A 20644-nucleotide genomic window follows, 5' to 3' on the forward strand; every position below is an offset into this window, starting at 1 on the left:
ACTGAACATTTCTAAAGCTAGTGTTTACAATCCCACCCCAAAATACATAATTCACTGGAAATGGTTGTACAAAAGAAAAAATATTGAGCATTTCTACATTACGCATTTTAAGGAAGTGGTGTCAATTTAAGCATGGAGTATCTAAATATGCAAACCGAATGAATCATGAAATTACATTTATGAAAATGGCTCTTAAATACAGAAAAAAAGGTCGAGACCATTTCATAACATAACATATTGTGTCAATTGTTATATGAGGACAAGGCCAAATATTTTCTCTAGGCAGTGTTCAAAAAGGAAAAGAATTTCTTGTTCTCTAAGAATAGTTCTACTTTAAGCAGATTAGTCTGTGCCAAAAAGTTCAAATGTTTTTGAGAGAAAAATTCAATTGGTTGTGAAAAAATAGAGTTCCAAAGTTAGAAGTCTTTGTTTTGAAAAAGTGAAGGCCGAATTTCAGAGTTCAGGGAACGCTGTGTGCATGAATCAAAAGTTATTCTCTGTGTCAGGAGAAAACATCAGATCATCTTGGCTGGCAAAGAAATTGTCTACCACAGTAAGTGAAAGTGGAACTACTTGATCAAGCAAATCAAATGTGCACAGATGAGAAGCATTGCCGTCAGCGCTGGTTGCCGCGTTAGCAATGGTCATATCAGAAGGTACCTGTGTGCCTGTTGATCCTTGTATCTCACCCTCAGTTAGACTTACTGGTGAGACCTCAATGAATGCTGTGATCGGAATTGGTAGCCGTTGCATGAGTCGTTACCGGGCCTAGCAAGGCATCGACATCCGATGGCAGGACTGATGGAAGTGTAAGACAAATGTCCAACATGCATTCCTCTCCGCAAAGCAGGCATCGTAGAACAGGTAAGATGCAATCTTGCCAGATTGGTCTGAACGAAAGAGACCAGGTCGTGTTCAGATCTCTTAAACGAGCCAAGCCAAGAATCTGTGTAATTCTCTCACAATACCTCAAGGCAAGGAGGGTCCCTTCCATGGTGGTCTGGGTATCGTCGGTTACCGGACTTGCTATATCGGAGCAGAAGGAATAAAAATATAATTCCTGCTACCAGTCCCAAGATGAGAGGCAGGCCGCCGAACACAGAGTGCACCAAATTTGGAAAAATGCCGAGGACTGCTTCAAATGGTGTTAACAGTCCGGATAGTCTTAAATACATGTGCGATGCCACTGGTATCAGACCTATTTAAGATTTGACTTAACATTTCTGCAAAATGTACTGGGCAGTTTGTTGATAATAATGCATGTATCTGTGCAGATGTCCTCGCAACTTGCAGATCATACGTTTCTTTAGACGAGGTCAGTGGCACAGATTTTTGCAAAGAATGGCTTTTATTCCACTTAAAGTATCAATTCGTATAGAAGAGATATTCAGTGAAGGCCATAGTGCTGTCCCACTGTCTGTCTTGTGCGTTGGATACAATACTTGCATACAACAAGTGACCATGGACGACACACTAACGAGATAAAGTTTTCCTGGCAACATGCCACAGCAGCTGTGATCATTCAACATAACGTAACTGCCATTGGATAGCTGCCTGAAAATGGGTTCTATCACTGTGGAGGGTGTACCATGCAGGTGGCAAGAGAGGTTATTTGCAGAACGGTCGCAGGCTCCATGTAAATTAATACCTTTGCACAAAAGTGTACCACTTAGTGAGTTCTTACAGTTTTTACCACTAAGGAATACCTCTTTTCCCTTGTTCCAACATTTGTGTGTGTAAGGTAAAGTCCATGTTGGCTGAATGTATTCTTTACCCAACCTTTCATTCAGGCCTGCTGGTATATGCTGTAGACAATACTGAAATTGGAATATTGTCACTGGTATCATGATGGTGCCATGAATTATCCATTCAATGACAGGCTTCTCAGAAACTGTCAATGGTAATCTTTCCAGTTTTTCAGTGCTCAGCACTGTATAGTCTGCTCCTCTTTGTGCCAAAGAGATTTGTTTATCTGTAAGGTTAAATACAGCAAACAATGAGTTTGTGTTGATTAGACGCCTTGGCACGTAGCCTGAACAAAGATTTTGCAACGTCAAGCCTAACTGCATTATAGAACGTAATTGAGACTGGCCATGTTGTAACATTAGTAGGCCCTGTTCCATTATGTCAATTGCAGAGGATACAATGCTGTCCAATAAATATATCCCGGAGGACAAAGATTAGGTGCACAATATTTTGGAACACTGTATCCTTCAACGTTGAATAAACCAAAAACTAATACATAGGATTTTCGTCCTACTCAGTTTTGACAGATATTAACCTTTTACCCTCTCCAGACGTCTATTGGAGTATTTTACGTGAAAAAGGGGTCTATGTGAAAAGCACGACTGAGTTACTCTAGTATCTAACGTTAAATTATCGCCTTACCAAACGTTGGGCGCCATGTAGTGTAGTTCCTATATTCCCAATAGGCTCTGCGCATTGGAATAACCTATACTATAGATTAGACGTAGGTCTGAGGTCGACTAGGTCTCTATCGTATATATTAAACTCAATAGTGAGTGCCAGCTAGCTCAGAGGTCACTAGAAACTTTCTCGAATAAACAAGAAGGGATTAGACTCTGACAACCGCACAAACATGACAACTTTGTTTCCCAAGAATAAGAAATCAATCTCTAGAGTCGCGGAAACAATAGATAGCTATTTTACTCAGTCAATCGTGCATGCTTCGTTTCGCCAGAGGTGCTGAGAAAATAGAGAGACGGGCGTTTTCAATAAAAGTATTTATTGAACAGTCTTCTTTCTCAAGCATAAGAAATTACTGCTACAATCGTAATACTTGTCATAAAGTACAATGCATATAATACGAACAGTATTATGAAGTAGTACTGTAGGAGCATGATATGGTTTCTAAGCCATAAAAGTGCATAAAATGTATAAAATACATACAGTAATAAATAATGACTAAAAGTACTCAACTGGTGCTTCTAAAATACGCCTACCCCGTGTACCTAACCTAAGTGTAGTACAAGTGAAGAAGTAAGTGAGGAGTAGCTTAAGTTTAGTAGTTCTCTGCCAGGAATCTATCCCAAGAATTCTCTAAAATGTCAAATCAGCTTCGTACCTTGGTTTTAGAATGAAGGAGGTCTTGTATCTCTCTCTCAGGACTCGATTTCCCAGATACCCGCAAGGGTAGCCCGCAAACACTGGTGCTGGATTTCTCGGCAGGAGAAAAAACAGAGTCTCTCAGCGCGTCAGCTGGAGGGTCGGCTTCCTTTGGCACTTGCTGATGCAGGGCGTCAGGTAAATAGATAGTCGATCTGCTCCAAACCACTGTGTGTTTGTCTGGGAAAACCTAGGCATTTTTATACTTTGAAGGTGCCGAGTTTGACGCATGTTTGGACTTAATAACGTCACTCAAAGGCTAGATTCTTTGAAAACTCCAGGATTTCTTGGAGAACTCAATATTCAAGCAGGGGGAAGTCCCTAGCCGCTGGAGGTGGGGTTTTCCAAGAAATCGTTGTTGATTCTCGGAACTTAGTGGAAGTAACCATGCCGTATTTGGGCTGTAAGGCTTAGGCCAAATATGGTAGTGATTTCTATGCCTATATAAGGATATGATAAAGTATACCTATATAAGGGCATGAATCGGGAAAATTTACACTAGGGTCCTAGATTCATTTACAACAGCCGACTTAGTACTTTATGTAAAATCACCATCTATGAAATCCTTTTTTAAATTTAAAAAAGCAAACATATTGTGGCCCTGCTCTTCCTCTGTGTTTACTCTCGCATTTGACCCAGGGCCCTCTGACTATTTCCTGGTGGGCTTCAGGCCAGGAGGCTGCTCCCAGACCATGATGGGCGACCATGTCCCAAGCATGGCCCATTCTAATCGAGGCCTCCAGCGGTGCTCGGAACCGCGGTGCCACCGCTCATTTCGGTTTCCATTTTGGCCCTGCTTTGACTTCGGCAGGAGTGGTTCTTGTGTTTTTATTGCAAACCTTCACATTTTTAGTGGTCTGACCATGTTCTTTGTACATGTGGCTAAAGTTGATAGTGAGCGTGTCCCACTTCTACCCACCAGAGAAGACCGGACTGGGAAACACATTGGCTGCAACAAATGTTTTAGGAAGGGGTCTGCTCAACCTTACACGTGTTCCAAACCCCTAAGTCAAAATTGTGTCCAAAGAAGGTGAAATGTTGTATTCAACATTGCATCCGCAACTCAGTTGCAATAAACGGCAGAGTTACTCGAACATGTTTATTAGAGAAATAAAATAATAATAAATAAAGTAATTAAATCAAGTGATCAGTGAAGTGCTATCAAAGAGTTAATCCGCTGACAGTCGCTTAGGGCTCAATCCTTTCCAGGGTTTTATGTCCTAGGCCCTACTCCAGACTGGGACAAACCGGATGCATATCAATCTTGGTCTTGCTCCAGTAGGAGCAGCCCTTCTTTAACTGTCAGGCCCCAACTCCTCTGAATGGGAACACAATAAATGAAGACGTCTTTGGTGGTTTTTACCATTAACGCTGATGCTCTCTTTGCTAATTGCAGTGACTGTAACACTGAACATTGATCCTACACATATTGTTTTTGGCAATTATGACTACATTTCAAATTTTAACTAGGGATCAGGTTTTCTTCAACTCCATCTCTTGTAGCTTCTGCAGAAGTTGTTTTGCTCCTGCCACTATTTATCCAGATCCTTTTAGTAGGAGATATCCTTCATGGACAGTGCCATTTTGATGGTTTTATTGTATTGTAGTTGCATTTATCTGGTGCATCTTACTCCTGACGAGGCAGCAGAGCGCACTAGGGGAAAGGTAACGTGCTTGCAAGAAAGTTAAAATTGCAGGCAAGAGTTAGTGTGAAGCTTTTGGGTGTTCTGCATAATTGGCCAGAGTGGTGCTCTTGTCTTAGTTTGCTTTGCCTACACATATGATTGGAGGAAACAGTGTGGGTGATAGAGCACATGCATTATATATTAATTTGTAGTTGACTATGTGGTCGCCATGGATCCACCCATGGCCGAGACTAGAGCAGTCCACAGTATGGCCTAGATGCAGACAGTAATGTGTATGTTCTCTTACAATCCTTAGAGGGTGAGGATGCTAAAATATAAATTTAGTGTCTCAGCCACACTGGAAACCCAACGCTACACTACTGTGCTGGAAGAAATACTTAATGTGCTTTTGACTTCGTGGGGATCCAGAACCTTCCACTCAGCGGTCTGTTCCCCCAGTGGCCATCAGTACAGCAAGAATAGTGAACGCACTTTAGGCTTTGTGTGAGGGCTTGCATGTGCATTTAATTGTGAGGATGCTGGACACAGAGCATGTCTAGCTAGGATACTCGATCAAAAGGAGGCCTGATTGGCCCCTTAACTTCACCTTTATCTTTGGCCCAGCTGGAGGTTAATATAAAACAAGCCACCCTCGCTGCCTGTAGGTTGCTGCTGGGAATAGAAAGCGGACATCGTGCAGGCGTTGCTGAACATGTCCAATTGTCTGAAAATTACTCCCGGACAAGTTCAACATATTTCTGTGGGCGTGTGCCTCTGCTTCTCTATCAGTGACTCCCAGTTCCGAAGTTTTGCAATCCCAGATTGTCCCTGGGCTGCGAGTTAAAAATCCGCAGCATCTCATTGGCAGGGTCATCCATGGAAAGCTGCTGAGTTCGCCTCCTGGTTGGACATGGGGTATGTTCAGGCTGCACATTAACCCTTCTGGACCCTGCACACTCTGGTTTGGCCTCTTCTGTCTTGGAGTGCGGCGGCCACAACCCCTAGAATAACCAGGAAGGCAGCTTCGGCCCTCTGTTTACTAAACACACATTTACTGTTTGCTGTTGGCTTGCAGCTGGGTTGTCCTTCTGGTGTCTGTAATCTTTGCCACGAGTGTGTTGGATTGAGCTGGTTCACATAGGGGAGCAGACAGTGCAGACCTGGATCCGGAGCCGAGTGTCAGCAGAGACACACCGCGCAGCTCAGTCACCGCCACGCGCCACCGCCTGCCCACGCGCCCGGCCCGCCACAACCGCACCCATGCTGAGGGCAAGTAAGTGGAACATCGTCCGTCTCGAGACTCCTTTGAAGCCCTGCCCCGGGGTTAGCGGTTTCAACAAGGTGTAATCCTATTTAGGGTGTGCCCCTGGAAGACACTCCACGGGGTCACCCTCCTGCGTAGCCTCGCGTTGGCAGCGCGCGCTCCTTCGCTTCGATGATCTGCCTGTCTAGCTACGTTTTTTTTAGGAATATAATGTCAAACCGGGTGTTTGGAAATGGGTCTTTTGCTGGCATCGATTGTCCTTCTGTGCTAAGTCGTGGTCGAAGAACTAGTAGTGACAGTTTATAATGGATATTCCCAAGAGCGGGGCTCACAGGCAGGAGTGGAGCCGCCCTGCCCGTACCGCTGTAGGCGTTCACTCATAATAGTTCACAGCTTGCCACAGACAGTGCGGGCATTCGAGCTGGCACCTTCTTCGGGGTCTGGGTGTGGCTGCATTGGGCCGTTAATGTGTCGCGAGAGAGTGTGCGCGCGGTCTCTGCTGAGAGACGACCGGTGACGTCAGATAGCTTTGGTGCCATTGGAGTTCTGAGGGTGCGCACGCTCCTGGGCACCGAGGGAATGTGGCCCATGGACGTGTGACATCATCATTGCGTAACACCATTGGCACGCGGCTCGAGAGATACTGTTGTAGCTAGGAGTGTCGCTGCTATTAATGCAGCAGGTGCAGTAGCACAGCTGTCAACCAATCAAGGCTTTACTTTACTAAAAATGCGGGAGCGGCCTGTGTTCCTCACTTGCACTTAGGTAGGTGGCTGCCTTGCTGCGTCACTGGTTGTAGTGTATGTCTGCAACATTGGTGTGTACAGCTGACGGCTGTATTGTGGCACTGTACGAGATATGGTAAGGCAATATTTCCAAAGAGTGCTTGGTTGCAAAGGTACCTCTTTGTAGCGCTCTAACAACGGGCGTTTGATTATTCACTTCTGTGCTTGTTATACGTAATGAAATGAGAAGCTGACTATGTAGAACCTACACTTGTATTCTGCAAAGTGCAAAACCTCCTTAGGGAATCAACATGATACAAAAGGTAACCCTTATGATGACAACGCAATATCTTTTCTGTTTTTTGAGCAAACACCTTTTGTAGTGTGGCAGAAGCAGTTGTCAAATGCTAAAATGCTCAGCGGGCCGTGAAATATTGGCATTTGGCTGAGGAGGAATTCTTGAAAGGTGAGCCAGCTACTGGGGTCTACAATACGATCCTGGACAGAAGTGATGTTGAACCAGGTGTGGCACTTTTTGGGATGTTTCGTTTTGGATTTAACTGCCCTATGTTAATAGTGACATGTAAAAAAACACTGCAACGCTATTGTCGCGCTCTCTCAATATAGATGTACATTAGGGAAACTCCCCATCTGCCTCACACCTGAAGCTCCTAGTAATGAGGCATGCATTTATGATCTCCCAAACATGCTCGCATTATATCTTGTGAGAACAAACTTTGCATGTCTGAACTTGGTTAATGCGCATGTCTGCGTCTGCAATATTAGTAGCTAGGCCTATTCCTCAGGAGGCCCTCTGCATAGGGCCTTTGTAGAAGGCAGCCACCCTAGGTGACATTTTGGAGGTTTATCACCACATTGTGCATTGATGTGGCCTCATCATATTGCATGTTATGTTAAAGTTAACTTATAAAGAGCATGTTCACCAGAAGGTTACTTGGTGCTGTGAGCAGAGCGGTAACAAAATCAAACAGTGAGTGAGAATCAATTGTAAGCATGGGAGAAAAGCTAGGTTTCAAGTAATTTCCTAAATTGCGTATAGGAGTCTGCCATGCACAAATAGAGAAGGAGGGCATTCCAAAATTGGGGGGCCAAGGTCGTGTATCTGACGCCACCATGTTTCTTCTGTTTAAAGGGGTGAGAGACCAGCAAGTTCTTATTAGAGGAGCGTAGATCACTGGGGGAACATACTGCTGAATTTTTAAAGCAATGAAAGCAGGACCACGTCCTGTCAGTGCTTGTGGATGGTACAGCCCAGTTTAAATGGACAGAGTTGGGGTATGGGAAGCCAATGAAGGCTTTTCAGCAATGGTTTCACATGAGAGTGCTTTGGCTGCCCAAGAATGAGCCTGGCTGCCTGGTTCTGGACCAGTTGCAGGCGATGTAATTGGTACCACTTTTTACCGCTTTTGGCCGCCATAAGTGTGGCAGGGTATGCTCAGACGTGAGTCCCTTGCTCACTTTGCCACTGGATTCAAGCAAGCCGGGCTGAAGACGGCTGGAATGCCAGAAACCAGTCCTCGGAAGCTTGTTTCCGGTCCAGGGAAGACATGGCTTGGCAGTTCGGGCTGGACTGTTCCCATGAGGCACAGGGTCAGATTGATTTGCAATTAGCCATGTCTGAACTGGGGTGGCAGAATGGGCTAATGAAAGGTGATGGATTAAACCCAGATCTTTTGACTGGGTGTGAGTGTTTGATTGCCACAGACTTACTGACTCATCTGATTCCTCTTGGGGCATTGAGTCTGGCTGAATATACCAGTGCCGGGCTAAGCCCTGCCTGGCCATGTTCCCCAGGCGCAGGATGGACTGACTGTAAACCCCAAGAATATGAAACCAGTTAAGCATTAAAAAATGTACTTTGTAATGTATTCCTATTGTGAGGAAGGCAAACAAAATGTATACATTGTTTACAGTAAATCAGGCAAAGAGAGATATAAAAAAATTACCCAACTACCTTACTCAGTGGTGCACCATAGCTGTGGTTAAGAGTGCGAGAAGCTGCAGAGGTGAGGAGGGCAAAGGAGACATGCTATTTATAGGTTGCTAAGATCCAAAAAATGGCAGTGTCTGGTATGCCAGGGATTCTCCTAGCTACCCTTCAGAGCTCACTTTTTTCCCCCAGGCAAAGTTTCTTTCTATTGCTGATAGCCACTACTGCTGATAGTCAATTTGGTGACATTTCAGCTATTTGAGTTCCTTTTTGCAACCAACTGGAGCATGAAGAGGGATTACAGCCTTTGAGACAGGATCTCGATTTGGTGGTCTTTCTTGTAAATTTCCAATATCGCTCTCCCTCATCTCCTTTTTTACTGGCCTACTGAAACGAGGCCTGGTTAAACTCAGGCAAACACAATGCAGAAAGTTTCCCCCACCCAGCTATTTCATGCAAAGGATCAAATATATCCAATGGATGCCACCTTGCTGTTGAAGGAAACATGTTTTCTTTGTTAGACCCCACCCCCACTCTATTAGTGGCATGCTCCAACTGGGACCCTCCTGAACCCTAAAAACCAGGATGGGCTTGACCATATTCCAGGGAGCACTTTGGATGTTACTTAAGCCGGGGTCTTCAGAGTATAATAAAAATACCTTAAACAACCACAGTATCACTTTAATTGGGGTTTTTAGGTATGGTTATAAACATATACAAGGCAGGGATATAAAGTTCCTGTTACCCTAATAACTGGTTGACAATTTTCAGGGCAGAAGTCAAAGGCCTTTAGGGTCCAGGGCTTTTATCAGACACATACACTACCCCCGGGTTTTTCACTACAGCAGTCTGGCTGTTTAGAAAAGACAGATAACATGTGACATACTGATGCATGCATCAACAGGATTTACTCGCCCAGGTTGTTGCGAATACATCTTGATTCCTACATTGGAGACAAACTCTGAGTCTTATTAACTGTAGCAGGAGTGGTACTTCCAACATATAGTATCTAAACTTATAGTATTCTTGTGTCAGTGTAGTTGCATCACACTCTGTGTTGAACAAACACAAGTTAAAACTGGTGCTTAATTTGAGCCGGTAGTTTCCGGTGCTTGGCACTTAGTTGTCAACACCAGCTCAAGGTGTCGCTGTCTGGCTGATTTAGAGATGACCGTAACAACTGTTAATTATTAATTCCATATACAATAAAAATGAATATTACGTGCCACCCGAGCCATTCTCATAGCTTTGGGGGCCTGCAGTAGTCCGAATTGTCACACTTCTAGAAGTGTGAAGGTTAATATTTGTGTGATTACTATCATTGGCAGCATGGCAGGGGCAATGTGTGGCGCAAGCGTCAGTGGCCTCCAGAAGAGAGTCCTGGCAACTTTAAAAAAAAAAAAATGTTTAAACAAATTAAGCACTGGTCAAAACATTGCATGCTTCATACTGTGGAGTGTCACACTGATATATCTATAGAGGATGTGGTCAAAAGACCGGGTGTGCCGTGAGAAAACAGTGCGATATAGCAATGCACAGCAGACAAGGGTTCTTGTGAGAGACATGTCACATCAAGCTGTTGGATGTGTAACTCATAATTAGGACTTCCCAGACTAGGAAACCATATATTACTACATGGGAGAGGGGCAGGGGGAATGCCCCTGTAGTCACACACTGGGATAATACTTGATGAAGACACCAAAGATGGGACACAGAGGTTGATTGTTACCAACAGTTCCCTCGTGTTTTGACTATGGAAGTTCTATTTATATTCATACTGCCAACTCACACGATGCCACCGTGTGTCACACGATTTCAGCTAAAAGTGGATTTTCAGCTCATTTTTGGAGGCTGTAAGCAGCCGATGCCTATTAAATGGTGTGAAAACACACCAGCATGTTGGCGCAAGCCTCGAGGACTCTTTGATAATGTTTTTTTTTTATTTGGAAGGTGTGGGGGCATGGTGAAGGGCAGAATGCCTCTGAGATAGCACCTGGCCCCACTGCCTCCAAGGCCCCGACTCCTCCTCACACAGTGAAGTTATTTTTTAAGTTGGCAGGTATGTATACTGATTTTCCCGCCTATCAAATTCGTAGATTGCATTAAATCCAAAATGTATGTATATATATATACATATATATATATATATATATATATATATATATATATATATATATCTCTCTCTAAGGGGCCTCCTCTTTAAAACAGCAGCAGGAGATGTATAGGCACTTTTCAACTCGATCCTTCTGTTCCACGTTTGGTGCTTGAGAGAACCAATCGGGGCACTGATGTAGCTGCCTCCCTTGTCCAGGGAACATAGGGAACTCTCCCATGAACCCCCGGCAGCACTCTCTTCGAAGGCCCCACGCTCCAGAAGGCAAAGCGGGCTAATGAGGCCTAATCTGTCACCTGTCACGTGAGCCTTTCATCTCTCTTTTGACTTCACGGCCAAGGCCTCTGCGAAAACATGAGCCTATTTGTCATTTTCGACAAGAGAATCGTCTAACAGGATGTAATTTTGACAATTTTCCCAATTAAACGGAGGTTGAGAAATACACCAGTTGCCCAAACAGAGAGGTTTATCAGAAGGAAAATTGTAAACACAGTATTATTTCACCAGTAAAGTGCATACATTTTATGTGGTACTTCAATTTATGGTATTATGATTTTGTTTAGCGACTAAGAACTACTAAAATTTCTGGACGTTTTAGGGTTCCTCGAGGGTGCAGCCGCCTTTGCTTAAGTGTTTTTCCCTAAATTGTGTGTCTATCTAGCCTGTTGCTACAGATCCTGGTCCCTGTAACAGTTGGAAGTGCCTGTATATTAAATATTCTCCGCAGGCTTAAACTGTTGGTGGAACAACAAAAACAAACCAGCTTTTCTGCCATGGGTCATTTATTGTGAACGTTGAAGAGTAAACTGTTATAAGATAAGATAAGATAAGGTACGTACAACTGGAGAAAAACATACCCCATGTCTGACATCTGGACAAAAACACCAGTTGTGTTCAACTTCCTGACTCTTCAAATTAATATTCCAATACGTTTGAACACGATTTAGTCTTCCGTTTCATGTTCCTGCTCCATCGTGTCTAGAAACTGGGCAATGCTTGTTATTTAATTTAAAAAAAACACACACAAATGATGGACGGAATGCAGAACAAATCAAAACATTCAACCCCACTCAAGCGATCTGGGTTAAATCCATCATTCTTTTGCTCACCATGCCACCCCAGTTTGGACCGGGCCATATGCAAATCAGTCTTGACCCTGCTCCCCATGGGAACAGTCCAGCCTGAACTGCCAAGTCAGGTCCTCCTGGAACGGAAAAAAGCATCCTAAGACCGGTTGCACGGTTCTGCATTCTGTTTATCAATTGTTGTTTTTGCATTTGTCACCCTGAGTGGGACGGGTATGCCCAGACGTGGGTCCCGAGCTCTACATGCCACTGGAGTCAGGCCATTCTTGCTGGTGAGGGCTGAAAGCCTGAAACCGGTCCTAGGATGCTTGTTTCCAGTCCAGGGAGGACATGGCCTGGTAGTTGGGGCTGGACTGTTCCCATTGGGCGCAGGGTCAAAACTGATTTGCATATGTCTGGGTCCAAATTGGAATGGCATGGTGAGCAAAAAAACAATGGATTTAGGCCCAGATCTCTGTACTGGGGTGAATGTATGACATACCTCTGTAGTGTGTCCATCAATTTTTCTTTTTGCATTAATCACAGGACACTGCCAGACCATACAGTAAATGTCTGCGGCTGGGTATTGGCGTTCCAGTCTTGCATAACAGAGGTCACACGATGATGTCCAGCTGCACCATTCTTTGTACAGAACTGCAGAGGGAAACACTAACGCAGGAGGCAAAGTACTGGTAAAATACATAAAGCTCCAGATGGGATATATTTAAAAGCCCAGCCACTTCACTGTGAGACAACCTTGAAATGTAGACAATACCTCAAGACAAACACTACACAAAGGGTTGCTGTGTATATCACGACAATGTAGTATGCAGGCAAATAACATGTCCACAAGACCTCGTGACTAATTGAAGCCCATGGTCAAGCAACGGATGCATGTATTCATTAAAGGACTGGAAGGAAGCACAAAGTGCACTGCAGCTCTCTCCAGCTCACAAACTAATACATGTAGTCTCATGGCAGCTTGTGCTTAGGTTTCTTTATTTTAAATGGTGGTGATTTTTAAATCTCAATATGGTGCAGTAGCTGTCATTTGAATGACTTTGACTTTGAGAACGGACAGGTCGCAAGTGGATCTGCCATTAAGGCAGTACTTTATAGTTACCTCTAGAAAGATGTAAATGTAGTTGTTTTTATTGAGTTTTTTCATATTTCAGTCCATAGGTAGCAGAATCCCGAAAAACAATCAAAAGACATATGCGATCTTCTGGTGGGCTGCCACCACTCCAGTTCTAGAATTTAATAAGGTCAGGTTTGTATGCTTTCCTGGATTCTACTGTCTACAGGCATTACTCTGCTTGTTGGTATGCTTTTCTTATTTATTTAATTGACAGCCTTGGTTTCTAAAAAAATATGTTTTGGCCACTGTGGAATGTTGGTACGGTGACGTAAGGTAGTGACAAGGCCCTACTCTTGGGGTCTGGAATCATCTAAGCCTAAAAATTCTTGGGACCTTTTCTAGCTTTTGATGTCTACACTGATCACCTGCCAGGTCTCTGTGCACCTATCCTTTGTGATCATGGGAGCTGGATGCTCTGTGGCATTCCTTGGCTATGTCATTCACCTTGGTATTCATGATTGCGACACCGCCTCCAGAGAAATCTGTAGTTTCTAGTATGGGTGACTTGAACACGCCCCTCTGCTTCATTGGCTAGCTCCATAAATGGAGGCTAGCCATTGGAACAGAGAGGCGTCCGTCATGGCTGGACCAGATTCGGGGGCGTTCCCGAGAATCTTTGGCTTTTGGCTACGTCATGCTACGTCAGCCAAAAGCCGGGAACGCCCCCGAATCTGGTCCGGCCGGGCCGTGCTTGCTGCTGTCCTGCCTTGTGTCCCTCCTCCCGCCGTCCCCCCTCCCCCCTCCTCGCTGTCCTGTGCACGTTTCCCGCCGGCCGTCCGTGTCCCCTTCCCCTCCCACAGAAGCAAAACAACCCTTGTGTCCCATTGTCTTTGCAGCATTCCCTCCCCTCCCACAGCAGATCCCCGCCTCCCGAGCCGCAGCTGATCCCCGCTCTCCCCGCCTCCCTCTCCCCTCCCACAGCAGATCCCCGCCTCCCCCTCCCCTCCCACAGCAGATCCCCGCCTCCCGAGCCGCAGCTGATCCCGATGTTTCGGAAAATGTGTGCAAGCGGAAGAAGTCCAGGTGAGTGCCCGTTCCTGCTTCCCGCTGTCTGTGTGCCGTTCCCGCCCCCCCTCTTCCCGCTGTCCGTGTGTGGTTCCCGCCCCCCCCCCCCTCCCGTTGTCCGTGTGCGGTTCCCGCCCCCCCCCCCCCTCCCGCTGCCGCAGCTCCCGGAGCCCCGAAATTCCTCACCTCCCACTCGGATGGGACTGTCAGGCAGGCTCCGCCAGGCGTCTCCGCTCCTCCCTGTCTGTGGGCCCCAACTGGGTCTACGGCGGGGCCTACCCTGCGACTCCTCTTCGTCCCGGTGTAGGGCTCGGGTAAGATCCTGGATCAGAGTTAGGCACCCTCCCGGAGCCCGCTGTCGCAGGCCGTTTCCAGCATCCGTGGGCCACTCTACCGGGGCATTGCTCACCACAGCCATTATCTTTTTCTCTGCGAACCTTGGTTAGATGCAATCACCGTTTGTTGTGGGTTTCGGTACCAGTGCTTTACTATCCTCTTCCCGTCAGAATGTATCCGGCCGCCATCTTGTTTGGCTTTAAAATTCTGGTCACCCTAGCCAGAATGCAAATGGAAGCCCTAAATGAGCATCTCGCCCGTCCACTTGGCTTCAGAGAGTTGGCGGCAGGCGCTGAGAAAGTAAAAGCAGAGGGCTCGCGCTGATTGGTCACGTCAGGAGGACGTTCACGAGGGCAGGCATGGGCGCAGCCGCGTAAATTCGATCTGCAGAGCGTGTGTTTGTTCAAGGGTGTCAAACGCAGCCCTTCGGTCCCCGGTGATCTTTGTATTCGCGCGCAGATACGCTATCTCGTTCGTCTCCTCCTGTTCAGTCATTTCCTCCCGACCCAACCATTTGTCATGTTCACCTCAACTGCGCGGTGTAAGACATCTTCGTTATATCAGTTACTGTGTTTGCCATATCTGATCAGCGTGATTGATCATTGCTCCAGCCACAGGTTGGTAATAAGCTGGTTTGAGAGACTCCCACATTTCCCATAGGGCAAAACGGGCATGACAGCATTATAAACTGGCCATTTATCAAGCTGTTCCCGCCGGTCATGGTCTGAGCATTGCTAGGCAGGCCGGCCTCCCAGCTCGCTGGAGCAGCCCCGAGCACGCCTGGGCGGCCGGGCAGATTGCTGCGTCATGGATTCATAACGATTGGACATCCGAGCTGAAGTAAGAGCACATAATCGAAGTAAAACCGAGCAAGACAAACATATTTTGATAGTGGAGTTATTTGTTTGTGCTGAGATCGGCTGAATATCTGTTCTTTGATTGCCTGCTGGGAACATTTCACTCCAGTGTTGTATTAGGTTGAAGCGAGTTACAGCTTAATTTGTGCCGGGGTTGCCGGTGGTAGGCACTAGGACTCGTTTCTTTGAGCACTGTGACTTATTTTTCTTCACACTTGGACCTAGAGCAACAGATGCAATCAGAAGAGGGGATGATAAGGAGAAAGATGGGAAAACAGTGGCAAATGAGAACATATGAAAGAGAAAATAGAAAAAAGAGGCAAGAAGTGGAGGGGGTGGTAGAAAGAGTCATGAGGTGGAATCAAGACTAGCCAGCATTAGCGCTCTTCCACCCGAGCAATTCTGTAGCACCAGCTACAGAATCTTAAGAAAAACTTTGGGCGCTTGCACTTACTTACTTACTTATTTATTTATTTTTGTAAATCAAGCAATGAACGAGCTCATGCACGACCCACTGTAAACCGTGCAGGTGTATTTTATTCTTTCACATTCAAAGGGGATTTCTTGTTTACCAAGCTTTATGAACCTATAAGTGGGGAAACCTAGTTGATCTCTGGTACAGTCATCACATTGACGAAGAGTAAATTTAATATAATCTGAGAAGAATTTTGAGCAGGATCGGCAGTTTCTGTATATGCTTCCTGATGCTTCCATCGCTGCTCACCACTCATTACAGAACACTGAGTGGCACGTCCCATACCCGTGTTCAACCCCTTTCTCTTCCAATTTAGTATCCGTTCTCCCCTTCTATTTTCTTGATTTTACCTCTTGTCTTGTAGACTTGCAAGTATGGGTGTTTGTCCAATGTTGATAAGCGCAGGGTATTATCACAGCATGCACTGTGGGCATAGAAATATTGCTAGACAATCCATCGTGAGTGTGTCATTCCCGCAACTCCTCCTTACACATTTGAGTATCACCTTACTCCATCCAGTATGGCAAGTAACTCTTGCCATCCAGTATGGCAAGTAACTCTTGCCATTCCATCCAAATCAGTTACATGGGTGTTATTACAGCCTTCAGTGCTTATAAGAATTGATTTATAGTCAATTGTAGCTGAATGACTACATCTCTATCAGCTAACGGAGCCATTATCTATTGCTTTACTTGGGGCCAGCATCATATTATGTTAATGAATGGAAGCCACCTTATAGCAATATACTAAAGGTGCACATGATTGCAACTAAAAGTCTCAAATATGGCTCCTTAATTAGGAAGGGGGAGCACCTAAATAGCAAAATGTCATTTTTCCTGAGCCTCTGGAAATACTTGCATTGGAGCCAAGGCCGGACATACCTTTTATTCCATCAGGCATTTCCTCAATTCAGCTGGAGGCAGGTTTTGAAAGGCCATGACCACTTCTTGTGCATCTGTCACTTTCCATAGCTCCATAAGGTTAATTAAAGAGGGCACGGGATGGCTTCAAGAGAGAAAAAAGAGAGGGAGGGGAGGGAAAGAAAGCGAGAAAGTGATCCGAGAGGGAGAAGAAAGAGAGGAAGGAAGGAGAAAGAATGGATGGATGTAAAGAGAGAGAGTTATTGAGAAGACAAAGGGAGAGGGGCTGGTTTGAACATTATTACCAGGGCTGATTTTGGTTCCCAGCTTGGCCTTGATTATAGCTGGCTAAATAATCCATTGTGAGATTGTTACCATTGTTATACGCACAAATGGGGCATGTCACTATTGCTTTACAGTCCATTACAGATGTAGGAATTTTGATATATCATCCATTGTACGTTTGTGATCTTTTTGCTTTATATGGAGGGCATTTCATTATTGCAATACTGCTCACTACAGACCTATGTCTAGTGCTTCACCATACATTGTGCTAAGAGGCCATTTTAACAGCCCCTTTTAGGTCTTATCCAGAGTCAGCTATAGCTATCTCACCAGCCTCATGTTAAAACATCAGAATAAAAACTACATGCAAATATTCATACTCAGGGGGTTTCAGTCAGCTCTCTACATCCTTTGGTCTATTCAAGCATTCACATTTGCTTCTGCCCGCCACAGCACACAGCATGGAGCAGTGACCTTCCCACTTCATTCAATGGCTCGCTTGCACTGTGCTTGTACACATAAACGGGAAACGTTTACCACGCAACACAGCATAACGCAGTAGTTTACAACGCGCTTCTTCCAACGACTGCGTTGTTACCACGCATGTCATTACATCGCAAGTCGTTTCAACAACTTTCTTTAAGGGCATGCAACACCAAGGAATGTGTTGGATTTTAAATCAAACACCTTCCCTGCTGTTCTGCAAACTGGAGTAGGAATAGTAATTAACACTATTCCTAAGTCCAGCGAGCCCTCAGAACAAGTCATTGAAACAACTTGCGATGTAATGACATGCTTAGTAATGTGGTCGTTGTAACGACCGCATTGTAAACTACTGTGTTGTCAAAGCACACGTTGTAACATGCTATATTCCATATAAACATAGTCTCCTGAAAGGTGTGCACTTCTGTACCAGAGCTACTGTGTTTGGAGTGCTAGGCCGCTCCTTTTTTGTTATATGTTTTTATGTTTGCATTTGTTTTGCATGCTGCATGTTTGCAAAAAATAATTTTAAAAAATTGGGGGCCTGGAAAAGTTATACCAATTGGCTTTACCAATGCTTGTTTAGGATGAGCTTATTTCCATACTGTCCATTGTGGGAGAGTGATTTCTGCCACCCTCAGGGTTCACATGAATATTGACCTAATTGTTGAGGATGTCTGAATATTGAATTACCCGCAGCTCTATACTTTGGAATGTACCATTCGGCCCTTTCTGCATAAATTAATATCCCTCTTGAGAGGTCTACCATTATGTACATATGTTGACCACATGAGTTTTCAAGTTCTCATACATAGGCATCATGATGAGAGTGACATTTTTAGGTCTCGCCTACCAGATAGAGCAAGCTGTCTCTCTGTGAAAAAATTAATGACAAGGTACAGTGGGCTTAGAGCCAACCCATTGCTTACCATTAGTTGACTTTATTATCACTCTCATATGCCTACTATCTATTTGTTAGCTTATGTAAGCATACCTTTATGTTCATGTGTTTGTTCGTCTCCTTGAGCATAACATTGTTACGTGTGTCTTATTACTTGTGTCCTTCCACTGCTTACTTTTCAGGCACTACTTTTTAGGTTTCGCCTGGGGCACGGAGGGTGGCTTGCTTTAGCATGAGGGTGGGCACACGTTGCTGCACTGAGTTCATTGGGCATGCAGTTGGCAGCGCTAGGTTGGGTATGGCAGCACCAATGTGGCCCTGCTGACTGGACCAGGGCGAGGACTGACAACGCAATTTCTCTTTTCAACCTGCGCCTCACAACAACCAAGTGCGTCCTTGTAAAAGAAAGCAGTAGAGACCGGGGCCTTTCTTTTAGAGGGGCACTCCTCTTAAAAAAAAAAAAAGTTTTCTCAGTCCCGTTTACAATTATGCTGTTTGTTATGAGGTGATGCACAACAGATACTTGAAACTCCACGGGTCTGCAACAGGGCCTCTCCTCTTGATACTCTTCTGCAGGAGTAAATGCACAAGCCAGTTTTCATTGTAGTGCAAAATGATAAGTGAAATAGTTGCAATACAAATCACATTTGCGAGAGATTAAGCTATTGCCATTGTAAATGACAATGCCATTTATTTATCTGTTTTCAAAACTAACACATAAATAAAAAGTTTGTCATTCATAATGCCAATAGCTCAAACTTTTCCAAAGGCGAAACCGTTGCATTGTAAATGCTTGTTCCCTCTTTGTTGTATCTTGGTACCCCAAGAGGCAACATGAGTCAAGATGAGTCAAGTGGTGTCCAAGAGATTCGGGTGCCATGATGCTCCGCCACTGCACTGAGTTTGTTCGGACCTTTAATAGCTCTTGGAAATAAAGCTTTTTTCATCGCCTTCTTGGGAATATGAAGGGAATGATGTCTGGGTTTGTGGCAGTTCCTGCTTTGGCCTTTTGCAGTCTTTCATTTCGGTCTGTGCTTTGTTCAGTGTCTCTTAGTGATAGTGGTTTTGGGCATGCCGTCTGTGCAATATTGTTGTGATTTTCTGCGCTAGTGTGCTCACTTTCTTGTTAGATGTCATGGTGCAGATTTTTGTGATAAATGTCTTTGTTACTGATCCCCTTTATGTTCGACGATGGAAGTTATTACTTTTGTTTTGAAGTGTCTATTTTTCAGTCCAGGGGTTGTAATACCCAAAGTGCCCCAGGGCGCAAGAGGCCTTTGCGCCAGCTTTGCATGCCCCCGGGGAAATTTTCGTATTACGGAAGGTGCTGCCGATGCTTGTATGACCCTTCTGTACTGATGAAAGCGCTGGCACACATACAGCACCAGCACTTTCTCAAGAGGGTATTTCCTCATTGTCATGGGGGCGTGGCCCGTGCAAATGAGGGATTCCCTTTGCCTCTGCGCCTGCACTGTATTATAGACGTAGGTGCAGAGGAAAAGAAGCTGACAGGCGCACAGTCATTTCACCCCCTGATAGCATCCCTCTGGAGGAGGGAAAGGGGGGGGGGCTATGGACCCCCATAAATCCCCCAGTAGATGGGTGCAGTCACTCACTGCACCTGCTGGCAAGGGGATATCTAATCCCCTTTAAAAGTGCAGGCGGGTTGCTGCATGCTCAGTGAAACACGGAGCGGCTGCTTCAATGCCGCTCAGTTTTTCACCTGAATGCGCTGCACATTCTATGTAATAGTGCACCTCTCCCTGTTAGCACACAGTTCACCTGTTTTAACCCCTTCGACGCTCATGACGGAGCGGTTCCGTCATGAGCGTCGGTTGGGCTGTGCTCATGACGGAACCGTTCCGTCACGACCATGCCCGTTATTTAGAACCTTCAGCACAGCGCGAAAATTCGCGCTGCGCTGAAGGTGTTAAGGTGCGCTGGGTGCAAACAAGGAAAGTGCACCCTGTACATAATATGGCCCCTGGTGGTTTGGGTGCTGTCTCGTTCTAGCAAAGAAGGGTAAGAGGGATTTGTGGTCTGCGACTGTCTTTTAAGTAACGTCCATATAGATAAAAGTGGTAATATTTACAGCCCATTTTAATTGCCAGTGCCTCTTTTTCAATGTATAACTATCTGTGCTCTGTCCCTGTGAGGGCTCGCTGGCAAAAACATACTGTTGATTTCCACTCACCTTATTTCTGGTCTTGAATAAGGAGACTGCTCCCAATCTTACTTGGCTTGCATGATGAGTCTGGATTTCTTGGCTGGATTGAAGCACCTCATTATTGTGTTGTGTCGGATGGAGTCTTTGCTGGACTGAAATGACTGGTGCTTCTTGCACCTTTAAACTTCTCTGTTGTTTACCTTTATTGTTTTAAATTAGTTGTTTAGTCGTGTTGTCTAGGTGCATCTGCACTGGATCACTGCACTCGC

The 20644-nt window shown here is 45.2% G+C and overlaps 1 protein-coding gene across 2 annotated transcripts in view; it reads left to right on the top strand.

Moving 5' to 3' along the window:
- Positions 1-20644, top strand: part of TNFAIP8 (TNF alpha induced protein 8) — a 442557-nt gene that overhangs the window by 251709 nt on the left and 170204 nt on the right. Inside the window, exon 1 of one of the 2 annotated variants that reach the window (XM_086961067.1) lies at positions 5877-6024. The exons of the other annotated variant lie outside the window; for it this stretch is intronic. Within the exon in view, the coding sequence (XP_086817193.1) occupies positions 6012-6024 (13 nt within the window). The 5' untranslated portion in view covers positions 5877-6011. Of the gene's footprint in view, positions 1-5876; positions 6025-20644 lie in introns of those variants that run through there. 2 annotated transcript variants of the gene reach the window in all.

Source organism: Lissotriton vulgaris, chromosome 3_1 (assembly GCF_964263255.1).
Source record: "Lissotriton vulgaris chromosome 3_1, aLisVul1.2, whole genome shotgun sequence".
Taxonomy (NCBI): Eukaryota; Metazoa; Chordata; class Amphibia; order Caudata; family Salamandridae; genus Lissotriton; species Lissotriton vulgaris.